The sequence below is a fragment of the Platalea leucorodia genome, assembly GCF_965183815.1.
Source record: "Platalea leucorodia genome assembly, chromosome: 8".
Taxonomy (NCBI): Eukaryota; Metazoa; Chordata; class Aves; order Pelecaniformes; family Threskiornithidae; genus Platalea; species Platalea leucorodia.
The window spans coordinates 20680083-20699119 of NC_138830.1; the positions used below are offsets into that span (position 1 = coordinate 20680083).

The window sequence follows — 19037 nt, forward strand, 5'->3', positions numbered from 1 at the left end:
AATTCTGCTGCTGATTAACCAAATCCGTGGACAACGTTCACACGCGTGGGACACGCAGACAATAACAGCACAGTCCAGCTGCTTAAGAACTTACAGGGTGAAGGCTTACAGCTGCTTCTAGTTTAAAAGACATAAAGAAACTGGTGAATATATTTCCTGTGACTACACATCCTTCCTCAGTCCATATCCCTCCATTAATTACTCCAGGGGGAATATCCTTTTCTTCGCTGCCGTGTCGCGGCCCCAGGCCAGCCGGGCGTGGGCAGCGAGCGGCGGCTCCTCGGGCCCCAGGGTAACGGCAGTAACTGCATCTAACAGCAGGGCTTTTCCTGAGCGGAGCTGTGTGGCGTGCGTGCCGGAGGGCATGGCCAAGGCCACCTTCTTCTCCTTGGGAAGCCACGGGCCTCTTGGTGGTGACGCTTGCCCACGGGGCTGAAAGACCCCACGGCAGGCCCTGCCCCGAGCCAGATCGTGCTTCCCCGCTCTTCCACGAGATACGGCCGGAGGCTCTTCTATTCTAGAGAATACGGCTGCCGCCGGCCCGCCCTACGCCAGAGACGGCGTCAGCGCCGCCGCCGTTGCGCCGCTACACGGGGCACCTCGGCCCGGCGGGGCGGCGCCGCTACACGCAGCGTTACGGCGGCCGCCGGGCCTTCCCCGCGCCGTCAGCTGATGGGCGCCGGGCCGGTCCCGCGGCAACATGGCGGCCGAGATCCACTCGCGGCCGCAGAGCAGCCGGCCCGTCCTCCTCAGCAAGGTCGAGGGGCACCAGGACGTGGTGAGCGCCGCGCTCCTCATCCCCAAGGAGGACGGGGTCATCACGGCCAGCGAGGACAGGTGAGCGGAGGCCGCCGGCCCGCCGAGGCGCCTCGCGGGGCGGTGAGGGCCCCTCAGGGCCCTCTCCCCGCCGGGGGCTCGGCGAGGGGCTAGGCCGGGCGGGCAGGGCAGGCCCGGCTCCTCAGCGGAGGGTCGGGCCCACTCCCCTCCCTCGGCGGTCTCCGCTGCGTGCGGGGCTGGGGCTGAGCCCCCCGATCCCGGAGCCGCCGGCACCGGGGCGCAGCGGTCCCGCGGAAGGCGGCAGCTGGCGGGAGCTGGCTGAGCCGAGGAAGCGGAGCCCTGGGGCGGGGGCAAAATCAGTTTTTACGGTATGACTTTGCCAGGAGGCACGCAGCCACGACTTTTTGCCTGGAGCCATAAGGAAATAACCGAAGCTGCAGTTGGAGGGAGGAACATACATCAGCCGGCTTCCCGCCCTCGGGGGAGGCAGCGGGGCTTGGGAGCGCGGAGCTGACGGCGCTTCCCTGCTGATGGGACGAAGCTGTTGCACTTCACGCGTGCTTCCCAGCCCCGGCGAAGTAGATGGAGAAGTGCAGCTCCTTTGTGCGTGTGAAAGGCTCCTGCGGTGGTTGTGAGCAGAAACAAAAATGTGGGAATATGTTCTCCTCTGCCTTGAGCTGTGCCGGCTGAATCACCTTTTGGTACGTTGGTGCTTCCCCTGTCTGTGCGGAGAGTTGGAGCTCCCCGAGCTGCTTCAGTCAGAACAGGCCCATTCCCATGGCTCAGTCTGAAGGTCTCCAACCTGCTTCATTCTGGCTGAAACAGTTCAGGGAGTGAGTTGGCAGATCTGAGGGGAGAGGTGGTGATGAGCTGCTGAGGACAGTGGTTTCTGATTGGAACGGAAAATGTCTTCAGAGTCTAATCCTGATCGTCGGCACTGGCTCACATAGCATGTGAAACATCTGTCGCAAAAGCTGGTAATGTCATTAAGCAGTTATTTAGACGAAACAAAAATGAAAATGAGGAAGCAAGTAGCACAGAGAGTTGTTGGCTGGAAGAGAGGTGAGGGGTCTGCAGTGTAGTGGTGAGAGCTGGAATTTCCCCCCTGCTATGTGGAAAGTGACTTTAAAATGTGAGGAGGGGTAGGAGATGCTTCTTAAGAGCTCCTGTCCAAGAGCTGCGGCAGTGTTTGAAAGGAGCATATTAAAGTATGAAAGTGCATTCTTTGAGACGTAGCTTGGTGGAGGTATAATTTTACTGTTATAATATAAAACTTTTAAAACTGAATTTGTATTAATTTTTGCATGAGTTCTCATTTGAAAAGCCTAACCTTGTGAGACACAGTAGGGCATGAGTGCTGAAAATCAGCAGAGCTATGGTGTTACCTGAACTGGTAAACTAGGTTTTCTGGCATTTATTTTTAGGTTAAAAAGAGCAAACAGACAAGCTAGCAACAGCACATGCTAACTTTCTAAGCTTACTGTTAGCCAAGGCATTCAGGATTTGGGGGGGGGAAGGGAACAAATCAAGCGCAAAGGATGTAAACTTGTCCTGGTTTAAGTGAAGTTTGTTGATATTGTTAGTTTTTCATTAGTTGGCATTAAAGCAACAAAATTTATATAGGACATGTCATGGTGCTCTTATGCAGATCAGGTAGAAACACTGTCAAATTTGTCATATTTCTTAGTGACGTGGCAACATAAATCTGATATTAAAAAATGTGAAGCTATAGCCGCACTTATTGGCACTGATTATCAGCACTTCTGAGAAATCAGAAGGTACTAGTCTATCTTCATTTCCTGTGGAGAGGTGGTAAGAATTTCATTGGCAGGCTAAGAATTGTTTTCAAGTGCCAGTTGAACTCTTTCGAAAACAGGCAGTAGAAGTAGTTGAATTTAGAAGAGGAAGACTTAATAAGTAGTTCTCTGAAGTGGCTAACTGGGTTCCACCTCCCCCTTTTTTTTTTTTTTTTTTTTACCCCTGAAGATTAGCACACTTAATTCTTAGATGAGCTATCAATTATTGGGACTGGAGTAAAAACTCATCACTGAATTCTAGAAGCCTGAAGTACAAATGCTGTAAATTTGACGTAACCGAAGGCAAAGATTTCCTTTATGTTGTTTAAAGGCTATTTGAAAATATTTTTCTGAAGCACTTGGAGTCAGACTACTATTCCTCAAAAATATTTTTTCAGCCATCAGATTGGGTGCCTGTTGTAATAGGCTGTCAAAGAAGTGCTTTTAAGTGCATTAATATTAGTGTTAGGGTTATACTGTCAACTTCTAGTATGTGGCAGATATCTTGGTCTTCTTTCCCAAGGTTCCAGAATGCTGGAGTTTTGGGTGCTAGAAGCATTCAGCACAGCATTAGCAGGATCAGAGGATAAAAGCCATATGTGCTTCTCAGACTGTACAATTAGATATCGATGTATTAAATATTTTCATGCTCTTAGACTGCAGGACATCATACTGTGCAATGTGTGTGCTGAAAGGTGGGTAACAGAGCAAAACAGTTTTATGACTCCACGGAACAGCACCCGCCTCTTCAGGGCTTGATTTTGCGACTTAGTAGGACTTCTTAGAGTTTAAAATGCAATTTTCTGCCTGGTGAAGAGGTAAACAGTGTCCTTCACTGTAGTACTGCCTATGTAAAAGCAGCAGGATTTAGATCTTGACCCTTTGAAGCAGTAGTACATCGTGCTCCTTGTTGAACCATGGCAGTAATTGTACCGAGCTTCCAGCAAGCAGTGACACTTGGATGTGATAGGTATGTTTTCTGACTTTGATTGAAAGATGGACTTGGTTGGTCTCTTCCCTTCCTGTGGAAATGACTTTCTGTAGGACACGTTGTTTTGGATGGGACTGAGCAGCTTCCTTTTTATTCCACTCTTATGTCCATTTGTTCTGGTATCTTAGTACTGTGCAGGATGAAGTTGGCTTTTTGGGTGCTAGTGTGGGCTGAATCTTAACATGTTTGTGTTCGGTTTGTTTTGGTGCGCTTCGTGAAGGAGAGAAGAGGAAATAGCAATTTTTAAAAGTTCGTATCTGAGTTAAACCTGAACAGAATTTCATGGTACAGGCTTGCAGAGGCTTGCCTGTAGCGGACAATGCCAGCCTTTAAACTTAAAGGTCTAATGCTGAGGGTTAGCAGTCTGCATGCTTAGACTGTGTTGGTAAGAGCCAAGGATGCAGCTGCATCTTTGTCTGGGCAAGCTTTGATGTCAGCTACAGACCTGTGCAAGGAGAGCAGAGGCCGTTATGCACCTTCGGTGTGTCTACATTTCTAAGAGAAGCTTTGGACTCAAGCCTAAATTCTTGTAGCCTGCTTTACTATGGGAGTTTACTTAGATCTTTAAACTTTCACAAACTGTTGCACTGTATTGCCTCTAATCTGGGATACCTCCTACAGTATATCAAAGCCTACTCACTCATGTATCCTTCACCTGCAGTTTAACGTGTTATCAAACTTACTGTTCTCCTGTTTGTTCACTAAAAATGGGGTGTAGGTGTTAATACTGCATAACTGATTATGCTGCTAGCAGCAAGCAAAGTACAGAGTTCAAGAAGGGAAGGAGCTGCTGTGTACACCAAAAGAGTAGGGCCAAAGTAGTTTTTATTAGATCTCAATGCAGCTAAGGCTGTCAAGTATTTCATAATAACCAGTCAGAGGAATGTGTTTACAAGGTAAGTAGTGAGGAAAACATTGGTGCGCAAACATTCTCCAGGAATGTTGTAGGTTGTCCTCTTGTTAGAGGAGTTCTAGTTCTTTCTATTTTAAATGATATCTCCTAGAATGAGAAGTAATGGTTTTATTTGTTTTTGAGGGTACAGAAGATGCCATAGTAGATTTGTGAATACCAGTGAAAATCTAGCTCTTTTTTTAAAGTTTTGAAGCCAAAAAAGGAAGCAAGAATACCTGCAGGAGCTAAATAGTTAATTTTCCCAGTCTGATTTTTCGGCAGTATACTTGCCATCTGTGAAGCTTTCTCAGAACTTACCTAGAAAGGATGATTAACTCTGTGTCCCTACGGGCATCTTGCCTGACCCTGGCTCCAAGACAATGTTTGGAATTGGTGCAGTGTGTCCCTCAGCCTGGGCAGCCAGCTCAGCTACCAGCTGTGAGCTAGAGCTGTCGGCTCGAGGCTGGCTCGTGTTTTCTCGGAGCTGAGATAGGCCAGTGTGGGCTGCACAGATCTCTGATACAGTGACGTCTCTGAACTTAGCCTTATTATCCTTGTTCTCAGCAGACAAATAACAAAGGCAAGATGAGTGTTTCCCAGCTGTAGTTGGGGATGCTGAAGGATGATAAGCTAGTGTACAAGACCCTAGATGCAAGATGAAGGGATTATATTTACCACAGGCTAACAGGATCTCTAGAGTCACTGGCACATCTGAATGCTGGTGTTCTATGACCATCAGCAGCTGCTATTGCATTGGAACCGCTGCTTAAGTTGCGGTATTAGGGTTATGGTTATGGAACTTAAATATTGGTCAAAACTAATGTTTTAGTGAGCAGAAATTTGATAAAAAGCATCAACTGCAAGCTGTGTCCTTCGGCTTGCATTGCACTGTGATTAAACCAGATTCCTAATGCTGTTTTGGAAACACGGTCAATAGCAGTCTAAATACTTCAGGTTTATTTTGACTACCAGAAAAATGCAGTCTCTGTCCTTGCTAGGAAAACAATTATTGGTGATTGATTTCAGATAGGAAAGCAATTGTTCGTTGTTTGAAGGTGTTAGGAAGATGCAGTTCTTAGAACAGGGCTGGTGTAGCTGCGTAGTGCTTGCAGCAGTGCTTGTATTGTAACAAGTTTGGATTTGCCTGCTAATCTTTCATCACTTCTTTCTCCCTGACATACGTGCATTTGGCTTTTAGAGGGCAGCTTATGTGGCATGAGCACAAATACTGTTAGAATACTGAAGGATTTTCTCTGCTCTCAAACCCCAAATTTTTTCTCCAGCACTGTTGGGTGCTTACTCACTCTGTAAAAGAAACAGCAATTGAGAACAATCAAAATCCTTAGAAATTGGTAAGGCCACATTCAGTATTGCTTAAGGATGGCTTTTCTGTGTGTTTCTTTGTTACATGAAAAAAAAAAAAAAAACAAACAAAAAAACCCCTTTGAATTGCTCTTCTATAAATGTCCATGCTTTGCAGCTGAAAGCAACTTCTGGTTCAATACTCAATATTAGGGAAGTTTGGAAGTCTTTTTTTAATCTTGTTTTACTTCCTCCTGCCACTCTCGGATATCTGAGTCTACTGTGATTTTAAAAGTATGTATGTATCTCTGGGTGCTTCTTAATGAGTTTCAACATTTTTACGTCCTTACTGAGACTGCTGTCAAACAAACCTGTGTCCTTCTAGGCCCTTAATAGGGAATGCTTGAGGAAAGGTGAGTGGTAGCCAGCTCTTAGGTACTGAGCACAGGCCTCTTCATTAAATAAAGACCAAATTTTGAGAAGAATGCTGAAGACTCTAGAGTTGATATGATGGTTCTCATAATAAAACAATTTCATGGTAGAAGGCAACTGTGGACGCGGCATTACTGGAGGACTTCTCTGGTCCTTTAAGCTAGAACTGATATTTCACAAATTAATTTGTCCTGACAAAAGGAGATGCACCACCACAACAGGTCTGTAGGAGAGAGAAGTGAGGAGAAGTGGGATTTTGGCACAGGTTATTTGCTAACTACTATGAAACAATCTGTTCAAATTTTGCTCAGTCAGAGCTTTGTAGAATTAGATATAAAGCTGACAGCTTATCTTCGCAAGCATGAGGCTAGTGAACTCTAAATCTTACTTAAACCAAAAGAAGAAGCTTTCAGAAGCTAATTTTGCTAACTCTTGTGAGGGAATTTAGTGAGGGACTGTGTTGTTGATGATCAGTGCACAAATTAGACGTCCAGGAAATAATTTGCTTAGAAAAAGCAAATCCTTGCTTCCTGTGTATTAATTCCTAGTTTAGTATAATCGACCAGAATACTGAGAGGAAACAAAGTCTACTTTGGGAAAATCGGCAATGCACGATCTCAATCACTATGATAACTCCTAGTCTTTTTATATCAAAAATAATTACATGATTTTGGCTAGAAGTGAAAGAGTTGAATTAGTAAGGGTGGAAGCTACCATCTGAGATGTTCAGAACCATTTGAGTATGATGGAGCTGCTTTAAAAAGCAGATTAAAAACCCGTTAAAAATGCATAGGTGCTAACCCATGCAACTACTGGCATTTGCATCATAAGACTGACTGGGAAGTATTGGTTTATTTGTTTTCTCATGTTACCAAGAAATAGCAACTGCTCTTCTGAAGCGTTAACTTTCTGACCATGAGGCAGGGTGTTGATTATTGTAAAGAGGAAGTGATAGCTTTTAGCAACAGTCTTTAATGCAAAATATTTAATGGACTGGAGTATTGTGCATTTGCCACTGAACTGATGGAAAAGTGATTTGATTCAAAAGCTGAAAATCGTTGTTTTGAGGCAGTGTGTACTTAGCTGTATTTGTTTTAAGTTTTAGAAAAGGAGAGTAGTACATTAAGGGTGGGCATTGTCTCTTTTGAGTGGTCTTTTAAAGAAAAGCCCTTAAATGGATTACAAAATTAGAATACTACCTTTATATCTTCAACCTGAAAAGTTCTAGTCCTGATGCAAGATACCCGTCCCCTCCTGTGCGCTTTTTGTTAGACTCTTACTAGCAATCCTATATGATGTTTAGCAAATCTGTCCCCTAAGTTTTTTTTCTAAAAGATTCTAAATACCAGGCCTTTTTTTAGCTAAAAGTAAATAGAACAGCTCATCTCAGTGAAATCTCTTGACAGTGTTTCCAAGTATACATATTTACAGGTCATTTAGGTTTCCATTTAGGAATGAGGAAGTTGGATTTAAACAGTAACAAGAAGGCAAACAATGGTTTGGAGAGGAAATTTCAAGTAGACTTAAAATAACCTTAACACTGTCTACATGTGTGCTTTTAACTTCTCGATGTAGATTCCCTTCAAATGTGTCTGTTGTAGGAATGTTTTTAATTGACAATAACTTTCCACTTCCTTGCTGATTTTCTTATATCCCTCCTCCCAGGATTTGACAGTCATGAGAGTGGTATAATGCTAAACGTTCTCAAGACCATTTTTCATTTCCTTCCAAGGCCTGATTCTGGAAGGTTACAAACTAAAAACAATTTTATAAAGAGCCTTAGCATGCTGTCCAAGTCGTCTGGTCAACTTCTTTTCAATTCCCATTTGCCTGGCTAATCAATCCTGTTCGTATTTAGGCCAGAGGAGCAGTGCAAAGTAACAGTGCTACTAACATTGCTTGTCCTTTGCATTCGTACATGAGGGAGTAGAGGCATGGCTTAGAGGAAATAATACTGAACTAGATATGGTGTCCTTTATGAATCCATACATCAATATTTGGGGATGGAGATGTCAGTAATGTGCTGATCTGGAGGATGCGATGCTTCTGTTACTAATACTCAGTATCTGGCTTGCTGAAGGATGAGTTTTGCAGAGAAGCTGTAAAAATTCGAAAGTTCAGACTTCCATAATGGAATGATTTGCAATTCCTTTTTTTAAACATATCAAGCACCTAATCTGCTATAAAACAAACTGTGGTTTACTCTGCCAAAGCTGGAAAGTTTCTGCAACTTGAATTTGACTTAAATCAGCCAGAGCCAAGGAGAAGGAATTAAAGGGATGTAATATGTAAGAATTTCTGAGGTGAGCTGAAATAGTATTTCCATTTCATACTTAACTGAAACTCAATGTATAAATAGTTTTGAAGAAAACTCTTCAGAATCCAAGGGTGGCTATTCCTAGTACTATTATTCTTGTTATATTAGAGTACTATTGGAGTACTATTATTTCTATTATGTTGTTCCTCTAAATATTATGTTTGAGTAGCACAAAAGCTAAGAGGATTGGAGCTGATATATAAGTAATGAACTGGTACAGATGCAAGGCATGATGCACTTATTTACAACTGTCTTCTCCCCGCTCTTCCCACGACACAGAACAATACGAGTATGGCTGAAGAGAGACAGTGGACAATACTGGCCCAGCATCTATCACACCATGTCATGTAAGTACAATACTGGAGATGGTAAGTGATGGCCAAGCATAGCATGGGTTTTGTACCTGTGCTATGTGTGGAATACCTCCTTCTCATTTCCCCAAGTGCTGGATTCACGTGATGATCTTGAATTTGGGAACTTTGCAGCAACTCTAGCTCAGACTTTAGTTTGAAACTAGCTGCGTAGTGGGTGAGATCTAAGGCAGCATTCTGTCAGAGCCAGATCCTTCACCAGGTAAAACACTGTGTGGATCTGCAGCTGTAGATGTCTCAAATGCTGGCAAATAACTCGTCTGCTGAATAAGTGAGCTTTTCAAACCACTAGCTCAAAGTTCAGACATAAGAATACTCTGCTTTCCAAGGTGTGCATCTTTTTTTTTTCTGTTTGCTGTTTTTCTTTTTTTTCTTTTCCCCAGCATTTAAATTATTAAGAAAGCAATACTGAGTAGCTGCTTCAGTGTTCAGTAGATCTTGAGCGTCAGTGTGTTTTTTTGATTTTGAAACATCACTCAGCCTGGGTGCTTTGCTGTAACTTCTTTAATGTAGAGTTGCTACCTAGACACATACGACATATAAAAAGAGGGAATACAATGACAAAATAAAATGTCATACAAACAAAGGGTAGTGTTTAGAATGTCAATTTCTGCAGTAATTTGTATACAAATGTTAAATGAAAACCAAAGAATTGGACTGCTTGATGTTCTGTGTCTTTTCAGCTGCAGGCTGAGTAGCCTAGGGTTGAGATTAGAAATGCCAACTGTAATCTTTTTTTTCCTAATAGTTAGTCTAAATTACAGCCATTGCTCCATTTGTCAATTTTATAAATAGACTATTCAGATTGTGCTCTAAGAAGGTTTATACAAAATAAAGTGTGCCTGTAGGTAGTTCCAAGGGATGGACTTGTCCTTATGCAGTATGACCACTGTAATATTCCAGACTGTCCTGTCTGGCTTTAAATTTCTAAAAACACCTTCAAGGCCACATTTTCTGACTGTCTTGGAGAAGAAGGTGTTAGTTTAGAACACTGTATCCTTCTTATCCTTGTAATTTGCAAGTTTCATGAGGGCATTCTTCAGTGAAATTTTTTTTTTTTAAAATTTCATTAGGACACTTTATTGTAATTTTGTTGTCATTGCTTTCCACATCTATTTTAGCTCTTAATTTCAAAAAGGGAAGTAGGTCTTTAGAGGTTTTCTGCTAGAAGAGATTGTATGTAATCTCAAAAACATGAGTCTGCTTAAAGTTTCAAATGTCAAGACATGATTCCCTATGAAGTTGACATGCAATTACATATTTCTGTCTAGCACTTTACTCTCTCTCATGATACAGTCCTCAAATGTAAAGAACGGAATATTGTTCTTGTATACAACTGAGGGCTCCATTTGAGTAATTTTAGTGAGCTCAAGTTCTTAAGCGTAACCAGCTGCAGATGCTGTTGCTGCTAGCTAAGCTTTCAGCCTGTGTAAAATTCCTCTTACTGACTTGCACCTTGTGGCAGGAAATTGTGTTTGCATACGGTTCCTAGCAGTATATCTGAGTTACTGTAGTAGTGTACCTTTCCTCAGCTTCACATATGGGAATTTAACTGTCTTACCAAGGGATGTTATCCATGCAGACTAATTTCTGTCAAGCTACTTAAGATTAAATGGCTTTTGTCCTGAGTGAAAGAATTGGTTTTAGTAAAAGTCATGTGCATCCTAATACCTTTATTTCAATAACTATAATGTGCTTGCTTTTTTTCACAGCGCCATGTTCAGCCATGGCTTATCATCATGACAGCAGACGAATATTTGTAGGCCAGGATAATGGAGCTATCATGGTAAGTTGCTGTGACTTTTCTTCAGAATGTAGATTAGAATTGCTTAGATTGTCCGTGAGCACCAGGTGTTGCTGGCAGCTGATAATTTGTTTTCTTCCCCTTCTTTTTGGAATGCAGCTACTACTAAATGGCTGTACTTCTTGGCAGTTTACCTGAGATGTACACGGGAGGACTGCAAATAAACAAGGGTTCTTCTGGCTAGATGTGAGCCAGCTAGCCTCAAGAAGTCATTGAGCCATTAGTGTAGCAGTGGACCCAGACAATTACACTTTGTCAAGGAATTATTTTGAGTTGTACATTAAGCTGGGCAGAGGGCCATGGCGGTGCACCAACAGGGATTGTGAACTGCAGCTAGCTTGCATCTGGCCAGAAGCATGGACCTGCCTGTATCTCGCCATGCATGTGTCTCTGGATTTTCTTGCTGCAGATCTTTTTTATGATGTGGAAATTTCAACGCTAGCTCTAAAATTACAAGAGGCAGGGTTGGTTTCTGTTTTTTCTCGGAAGTCTTCCTTCGGTCTCTCTATACTCTTGCTGTAATTGTTCTCCCTTGCCTGGAGAGCAGATACATAACGGCAGAACAGAAAGCGGGTCTGTATACTTCCCCTCTTTGCTTGGCAAAGGAGAGGAATCTTGTGACTCTCAGATGCTTTAATCGTTTCCCTTCTCTATGAAAATAAGGTCAAAATAATAACTGTCCTGTAAGGAGCCAGGTTACTGCATGCGTGTCATAAATAGTGATTCTACTGATGACTACTGTGAATAGCCTACACAGCCCTACATAGAATAGTGATTCTAGTGATAAGTACTTGAAATTGTAAGCTGAGACTTTTAAAATTTCAGTAAGCCTAATGGATCAAATAGAGAATACTCTCACTTAAATCTGTCCATTTTGAAGTCTCAGATACTTAAATCCTAAATACTGCAAGATACAGTTTTATTTGTTCCTGCTGGGGACAAATGAGATCTTATTTCTTCCTATAATCTCCTTCAGCAAACTTGGTTCTGAAAGGATGCTTCCTGTTGAAAATGTAGTTCACTAATAACCTTAATTTACAGTTGGTGTGTTAGTGTGCTATACTCCAGCCTGAGAAACTGCTAGTTTTTAGTGAGATATATTGCTGCTATGCAAATTTTGGCCTGTGAGGTTACTGCTCTTTTTTGGGTATCAATATTGCTTACGTTACTGCAGTACCTTTTCTAATGATTCCACTTTGCTTTTAGGAGTTTCATATTTCAGAGGATTTTAATAAGATGAACTTTGTGAAGACCTATCCAGGTAAACTGTTAACCAGTGTCTACACTAACATTTGTGGGAAGGGGAGGCATCTAAAATGGTTGGGAAACTGGACACTGGCACAGATTAACCAAGTCCAAATATGCTTTAAATGTGACTGACCTTCCAGTTGTCACTTAGTTGGGGATAACTGCCATAAGATAAATGTTCTGTTATTGAGTAATCCTCAGTCAGCTGAGTGAGTTGCAGTCATTGTCATTAAGTTCAGTACATCGTTAGCCTGCGAGTGTAATGAGCCAGAACTACTGAGTTCAGATTTTGCTCTTCAAGTGGAGTAGTTATACTGCATGAATGTTAGGGTAAGAGCTTTCTAAAGGTGCATTTTGGTATTTGCAATTTCCATCCTTACTTTCTGTAATCACTGGGCTTGGTTACTTCTAGCTGAAGATAAGAGTCCTTGCCTTCCCTGTCATCTTAAGAGAGCAATAGGGATAAAAAAGATCTTATTTTTTCCAGTACATGAGGAATGGAGATTGTTCTAATATTTATGGAGATGCTAATTTCAGCATTTGTCTGCACATCCTTAAAAGAAATACAAAACTTGATTGCTGGTTAAAATTGGAATATTAATGTGAAAGGCCTGAAGGAGACTCTTAAAGACTGCAGATTATGTAGCAAAACAAAGTGCAGTTTGTCTTATGACTCCCTGACACTGATAGAAGCAATGTTCTTGCTTAGGAGAAAAAGACCTTGTTCTTAATGCAACAAAACCCCCCTTTATCCTAAGGAAGATGACTTGGCAACTCAGTCAAGGGAGGTGCTCGCATCTTGCAGGGCAGGGGGAGCTTCTTTCTAATGCTCATGTAACTTCTTGCTTAGTGGCAGCATTCTAAACAAAGCTGGGTGGGATTTGGTTGCTGTCAGAGGTAGCAGTTTGAGTTCTATGGACTAATACACTTTCAGGTGTTTAAAAGCTTGAATCTGAGCATAGCTCCCCTGGGGTCAGAAAAAGAGGCACTTAAAGAAAGCAATTAAGGTTTTTAGATGTGTTACATACTCCCCAGAAGTCCTGGCCTAACTAGAGGAAGCTGAGGGTTTGCCTACTACTTAACCTGAGCATCTTGGGTATCTGGGCTGAACTCGGCTTCTCTCTGTGTGGGAGAAAGGCTTAAATTAGCTGACATGTTTGGTTCACTGAAGCTATTCAGAAGGCAAATACCAAACAGAACAATGCTAACCTTTTAATTCAGCCTAGAGGCAAGTATAATATGATGGTAAAAATGTCTCCCTGGGGCATTGCTTATATGTCATCTTCAACCTATGTCTCTCTGAATTAGAACATAAGAACACATCGCTTTGATTTTTAGGAAAAACTAGCTGGAATTTTTTTCTTCCCACAGCTCATCAGAATCGAGTGTCTGCTATTACTTTCTGCCTGACATCAGAGTGGGTTATCAGCACGGGTCATGACAAGTGTATCAGTTGGATGTGCACCAGGAGTGGGAGTATGCTGGAGAGACATTACTTCACCTCTTGGGCTTCATGTCTACAGTATCCTTTGAAAAAATGATTGCTACCCTGAAACTGGAAGAGTACTTTGTTCCTTTAGCTCAGTTTGTTCCCTCCCTTTCATGTAAAAAGCTAGAGTGAAATCGTTTGAAAGTCTGCAAACCCTTATTCTGATTAGATGTTGAATACCTTTATTTCTGTTAGCTGTTGTTGGATAGTAGAAGGGGATGTTGTGACCTTGAGTTACAGAAATCACAGTGTGTGCTAGTTCCTAATTTTGAGATGTTTGTCTGTAGCATCTTGTGGAAGTGCCTAGTAACTACCTATAGCCTGGCCAGTATACTTCCTAGGCAAGTCACTTTGTTAAACAGATGCCAGTGTGCATTTGAGTCCTTCTAGAGCGTAAAACATCATGAAAACCTTTTGGACTGCTTTAATTTTTCTGTCTTTGTTCATGTTAATCATTTCTATCTTTAAGCTATGGAGTACATTGAAACTTTATTCATTACTAGTAGTGATTTGTCTGCGTGCAGTTTGCTTTCCTGCAAATTGCTTTTAACTGCAGCATTTGTAGCTTAAGAACTCTGGTTGTCTCTTCAGCTCTTTCAGGGCATTCTTTATCCTGTGTAAAAGACTTACAAACCCAGTAGCTTAAAATGTAGTTCATATATCAAAGCTTTGAGCATCAGTTAAATACTCTAAATTCTAAAACTGTTAGAAGTGGTATGATTCAAAAGCTGAAAGAGGTCAACTACATCTCTTGAAAAAATAAAGACCTCTCTAGAATTGCTATATACCTGTGTAGTGCTAAGAAACTAGGAGGAAAGCTAACTGCTTGGTTGCCAGCAGCATGTCAAGCCTTCTGAGGTCTCCCATCTATGCAGACCCTGCCTTCCTGACTGAAGAGCTGGCAGGTTTGTATTGTTGTACTGTTGCTCTTTTTTGCTGTCCTTGTTTTAGAGTTCAGGGGGGTTGTGTCCCACCAAACATTTCATGTACAGCTCGCCTCAGCTGAATGCGGCCCAGAACTGGGTTAATACTGGGGGCGGGGGGGGGGGGGGTGTGTTAGGAGACTAGCTCACAGAACAGTCTGGTGCCTCTGAGCCTCACTATTTGAATTCAATGGGTTCTATAGCTAATGCTATTGCAAATAATGGAACAGTTTATTATGAAAATGGAGAAAAGAATATGACCTTTTCTATCAAAATAAAAATAAATTTCCACTGAAGACCATGGCATTTGAAAATGCATTGTAATTGATCCTGCCTTTAGACTTCTGTTTGGAAGAACTAGCTTTCTGGTGTGTGTACTAGGTGCTTGGTCTCTCTATTGGGAGGTTCCTTAGGAGTCATTTGTTAACAATCCTATGTGTAAGCTTCTGAAAAACATAGCAGAGTGCCTGTTCTTTACTGGATTAGTGGGAATAATGCTAGCCTGAACTTTCAAGACGAAGAAAGGATCACACGTTCAGGGACTTTGTGGATTTGTTGAAAGCGAATTGTTTATCTCAAGATTCTGAAGGCTTAAGAGATTTCAGAATGTCATCAGATGGCAAAACCTCTGCTTTTTCACTTATGGTGGTGGGCTTTTTGGTACACTGACTTTTTAAAGTTAATCTTTTCTGTTGCGTAGAATAGGCTACTTTGCTAGCTGCTGCTTGGGTTTTTGTGTGGCTCCAGGAGGACAGGCGAGTTTATCCACAACTCTTGGGTTATGTGGTGTCAGCTGTATGGGCTTTTCATAGCTCTTGCTTATTTCCTGAATAGCAAAAGTCTTCTAAGGGCAGCAAATGATCTAGTTCCATCCAGATTGCTGTGCTTTAGTTTCTGGAGACAGTAGTTACGTAGAGATAAAAACTGAGTATCAGAAAGCTGTTATGATGTATAATGCTTTTGCCAAACATGCCACTTTGTTAATAGATCCCATGTTAGGATGTGGTGTGGCTTTTAGGACAGTGTTAAATGACAGAACCCTTTCTGAAGTACAGTTCAGTCTTCGATACTGTGCTCAAGGACCTGCATCAGTAAACTTGAAAGTGCAGAGAACAGAACAAGAAATCAGATGGTCTCACCTTCTCAGTAGCTAGAACATTGGGAGTATACTTCCACTGTAAGGTAAACTAGCTGTGGAAGGTCAACATCCTTGTATCTTAGTTTTCCTATCCTGGGGGCATCAACTAGTATAACATGCTAGAAAACAAAGAGTTTATAGGAGCAGATGCTAGGTAAGACCGAATGCCATCCAGTGTCCAGTGAGGTGCTCCTAATGGTAGCTCTGCACTGCAACAAGTAGCCTGAGGAGTTCTGGCATCTCTTGTAGAAGATGATGAGTGTGTTCTCTAAATATCTGCTAGATATGGTCTAAGTCTACTTGGCTTGCCTTAAACTAGGGGATGGATTATCTCATGGCTTCTCCAGTGGCTTTCTAAAACTTTTCTCGCTTATTTTCCATACTGTCTTACTTGCACATGTAGGGAGGTGAAGAGAGGAATGAAAAAGGTTTAACTATTATGGTCTGCAACCCCTTTAGAAGTAGTTATGTAAATATTTATATGGCATATTAAAATGTTCTTTTCCAATTTGTTTAGACTCTGTATCTGACAGCTGTGCTATCTGTTTCAGTCCCGCAAAATACTCTTAAAAGCAATTGAGGCTTCTCCTTGACTGGGGTTCAGATATGATCATGAAACTCGGCATGCATTTGTTGGTGATTATTCTGGACAGATCACTCTCCTGAAGCTTGAGCAAAATACATGCTCAGTTATCACAACACTCAAAGGGCATGAAGGTAAAGTAACTCTTCCTCTTAATTCTACTTGACCCAGATTATAGTACCTCTTTGTAATACAATCAGGATGAGACGTTCAGTTGGATATCTTGCCTCTTAAGGATAGATATTGGATTAATAACTAGTGCAGGGTAGTAGTTATCAAAAGCTGTTCAAAGCTGTACATATTACTATCTCTTAAAGAACAGAGACATTCTTGCTGAGGGGAAATCTTTGCTTTATGAGTACTGACAGGTATTTTTATTATAGATGAAAAACAAAGGTAGATATATGCATTCAATTAAACACAAGTCATCCACTAGATGGCCACCTTTAAAAACTTTAGTCTCCTTAACATTGAAAAGAGGGGATGAGAAAGTGTTAGTGTTTGGGCTTTTTTGTTTGGTTTTTTTTTTGTTTGTTTGTGTGTTTTTTCTGGAGACCTTGTAGTACTATAATAATACCTAAAGCAGCTTTAGCTACCCCCCAATCTAGATTCTAAAAAGCCACTTAATTCTTCCCAATGTAGACTTTGCTGTTCTGATCAGTCCTTATGAGGCTCTAGTTCAGTTTCTTATGTTTAGCTGAAACTAAGCTATATGCAAGAAATCTAGAGAGCCTTTTAGAATCAAGACTGTCTAGTCAAAGACAAATGTCTCATCCTGTGTAGTATAGCTGAAGTCCTTATATCAAATGAAGAACCAAGTAGCGTGTAACATAGGGAGCCACTGTCTGCTGCAACGAGTAAGGCAAGAATGCAAATCACAGAAGAATGTGTAATTTAATAATACGCTGAGAGAAATAAACAAGACTTAGTCTCTTCCCATGTGGTACTGGCAACTTTCCAATCAGCTAACTAGTTTGTGTTTGGGTAGGGGTGGATTACTGGGTCATGAGTCTCTGACCCACTGGAAAAGGCTGCCTTGTTTAATAGCTGTAAGTATAGAGTAGACTTTGTTAAAGCTGGGTAGACTCCTGATTTACCAATGACTGTAAAATGATAAAGCTGGTTTTGAATGTGGGAGGCAAATTGAGCTTTTCAAATGATAGATGCCTCTTCTGCTTTCAAGCAGAATTTCAGATTATTTCAGTTAAGAGCAAAAGAATTCTCCTGCCCCCAGAGACTCCTTTACCTCTGTATGCTTTTGCACTAGTCTGTGTTCAAATGCAACTCCTTGATAGATGTTACTGTTAGTCTGAAAGCAGTATGTCTCAACGTGGCACTATGTATGGTGCGTATCTATTGAGTTGCGGTGGGCTTCCAAGCACAAACTTCGGCAGTGCTGTCCGCATAGCAGATACCTTTGGCTTATGTGTAAGTTCCCTAAGGGGATTGTGATCCTCAAAGCAAGAATTGATCTAGTATAAAAGATGATGAAATTTGAGGGGCAGAAACAGGTTTTTCTTCAATTGGTGTAACAGTAGCTACTTCATCTTTTTTCCTTTTTTAAAAAAAAAAAAAGAAGCAAAAAAGATTGTGTAACCTTTTTTTTCCTCCACAGTATTTGTGTCATGTTCTCAAGGCCTGGTAACTCTAAACTTAAATGGCATCTAGTTCTTCTCTGAGTGCAGCTGTGTTTGCCAGACTTCAAAAGTCTGACTTCATCTTGTTTCCTTTCTAGCTCTTGCCTTACTGTGACTTCATAAGCAAGCAGTGTTTGCTTTGCAGTTTAAATGGTTTTTTAATTGTCCTTCAACAGTCATCTTCCAGAATTCTCCATATTTAACAGCCTACTCTGTGTAATGCTGAGATAATACTCAAACTGCCTTTTATCGTGCAGATGCTCACTGTTCTCTGAGACAACTGTTCCCAAATGGGTCAGTCTGAAAACAGTATAGCCCTAAAGGAGGCAAGAAAAATCTCTTGCTCCAGAGAGCTGGAAAGGACTGATTTGGGCTGTAATTACCATTCATCTTGCTTTCAGGCTAACAAGGCTTTTGAGGACAACTGAGCAATGGAAGGATGCTTTAAAGGGAAGGATGTCTGTAAGGGAATAAAATGTTCCTGCAACTTCAAAACTATAGGTGGCATGAGTGACAAAATTACTTCTCTAGTCTCCTGTCTATATTACCATGCATATGGGTTTAGTGTAAGACTGCTACTGTCAGATGACTCATTTCTTTCTATGTCTGACTAATGAGGTGCAGAGCCAGGTTGGGCCTTCTGAAATCTAGTTTTGTTATTTAGTACATAGTGGCCAGATTTGCTAACAGCAGTGAAACTGTCGCTTAGTTTCTTATTCCAATTATTTTAAGGTTGTAAATAGTTATGTAAGGGAGTTGGTTTACCTCTGAACACTGCTTGCTGTCCTGTGACCACTGACCAAGCACCTTACTGTATACTTGTAGATACTAGTCTCTGCTTGGCAAGTTTTAATACTTTTCGTCTTTCAAAGATCACATAGCAGCCTGCCACTTCTTAAAACCAACTACCTAAATGCAAGAAGCAGAGCTAGTAACTCGAACTTTCTGGCTTATGGTTTTCATCTAACTTTCTTCTTAGGGATATTTTGTTCTGTTGTCAGACGCTCTTTGCTTCTCTAGCAGGACTGTTATCTTGCTGTTGCGTGCTGTACTTTGCCTTAAGGCTTTCCGTATCTCTTACTGTAGTAAGGGAGTACCTCAGGTTTCACTTTAATGACCCAGAAGAGCATCATTGTGTTGGGGAGTGGCTCCCTTGGATCTAACTGCAGACCATTCTTTCCTAGGGAGTATTACTTCCCTGTGGTGGGATCCTGTTCAACGACTGCTCTTCTCAGGTGCCTCTGATCACAGCATTATCATGTGGGATATTGGTGGAAGGAAGGGGCGAACACTGCTGCTCCAGGGACATCAGTATGTAATGGTGTCTTATTTTTCCT

The 19037-nt window shown here is 41.7% G+C and overlaps 1 protein-coding gene across 2 annotated transcripts in view; it reads left to right on the top strand.

The window, feature by feature from the left end:
* Positions 1–617: 617 nt before the first annotated feature.
* The window catches only part of WDFY1 (WD repeat and FYVE domain containing 1), a 28248-nt gene continuing 9828 nt past the window's right edge, over positions 618–19037 (top strand). Inside the window, exons 1-8 of one of the 2 annotated variants that reach the window (XM_082320237.1) lie at positions 762–837; positions 1161–1478; positions 8787–8854; positions 10591–10664; positions 11889–11943; positions 13302–13452; positions 16085–16197; positions 18885–19011. In XM_082320237.1, coding sequence (XP_082176363.1) covers positions 8848–8854; positions 10591–10664; positions 11889–11943; positions 13302–13452; positions 16085–16197; positions 18885–19011 — 527 coding nt within the window. In that variant the 5' untranslated portion in view covers positions 762–837; positions 1161–1478; positions 8787–8847. Of the gene's footprint in view, positions 838–1160; positions 1479–8786; positions 8855–10590; positions 10665–11888; positions 11944–13301; positions 13453–16084; positions 16198–18884; positions 19012–19037 lie in introns of both variants that reach the window. The other variant, XM_082320236.1, reaches the window with a different exon arrangement.